This window comes from Myotis brandtii, unplaced genomic scaffold (genome assembly GCF_000412655.1).
Source record: "Myotis brandtii unplaced genomic scaffold, ASM41265v1 scaffold59, whole genome shotgun sequence".
In the NCBI taxonomy this organism is placed as follows: domain Eukaryota; kingdom Metazoa; phylum Chordata; class Mammalia; order Chiroptera; family Vespertilionidae; genus Myotis; species Myotis brandtii.
This window is the reverse complement of record NW_005370223.1, coordinates 5839164-5839440: the sequence shown is the minus strand read 5'-3', so window position 1 is coordinate 5839440 and position 277 is coordinate 5839164. Positions and strand designations below refer to the sequence as shown.

At 69.0% G+C, this 277-nt stretch overlaps 1 protein-coding gene across 2 annotated transcripts in view; it reads left to right on the top strand.

Annotated features, from left to right (window-relative positions):
* Positions 1–6: 6 nt before the first annotated feature.
* RRM2B (ribonucleotide reductase M2 B (TP53 inducible)) overlaps positions 7–277 on the top strand; it is a 30637-nt gene continuing 30366 nt past the window's right edge. For both annotated transcript variants that reach the window (XM_005879284.2, XM_014550263.1), the window contains exon 1: positions 7–93. In XM_005879284.2, the coding sequence (XP_005879346.1) occupies positions 46–93 (48 nt within the window). In that variant the 5' untranslated portion in view covers positions 7–45. The remainder of the gene's footprint in view (positions 94–277) is intronic.

The window sequence follows — 277 nt, the reverse complement described above, 5'->3', positions numbered from 1 at the left end:
GCGCTCGGTTCCCTCAGCGGCCGGAGCTCTGGCGGAGTCTGCGCGATGGGCGACCCGGAAAGGCCGGAAGTGGCCGGGCCTGAGCTGGAGGAGGTAAACGTTGCGGCCGCTTTTCCTCGGGTCCACAGTCACCCTGGCCAGTGGCACGCAGGGTGCGGCGGGGACTGGCATGGGGCAGGACCGCTGTGGGAAGTTTTACCCTTTGCCGTCGGGAACCCTGCGTAGGCCGGGCCCGGAGCCCTCGCCGCAGCCTGCTTTCGTTCTTTCCAGGGACCAG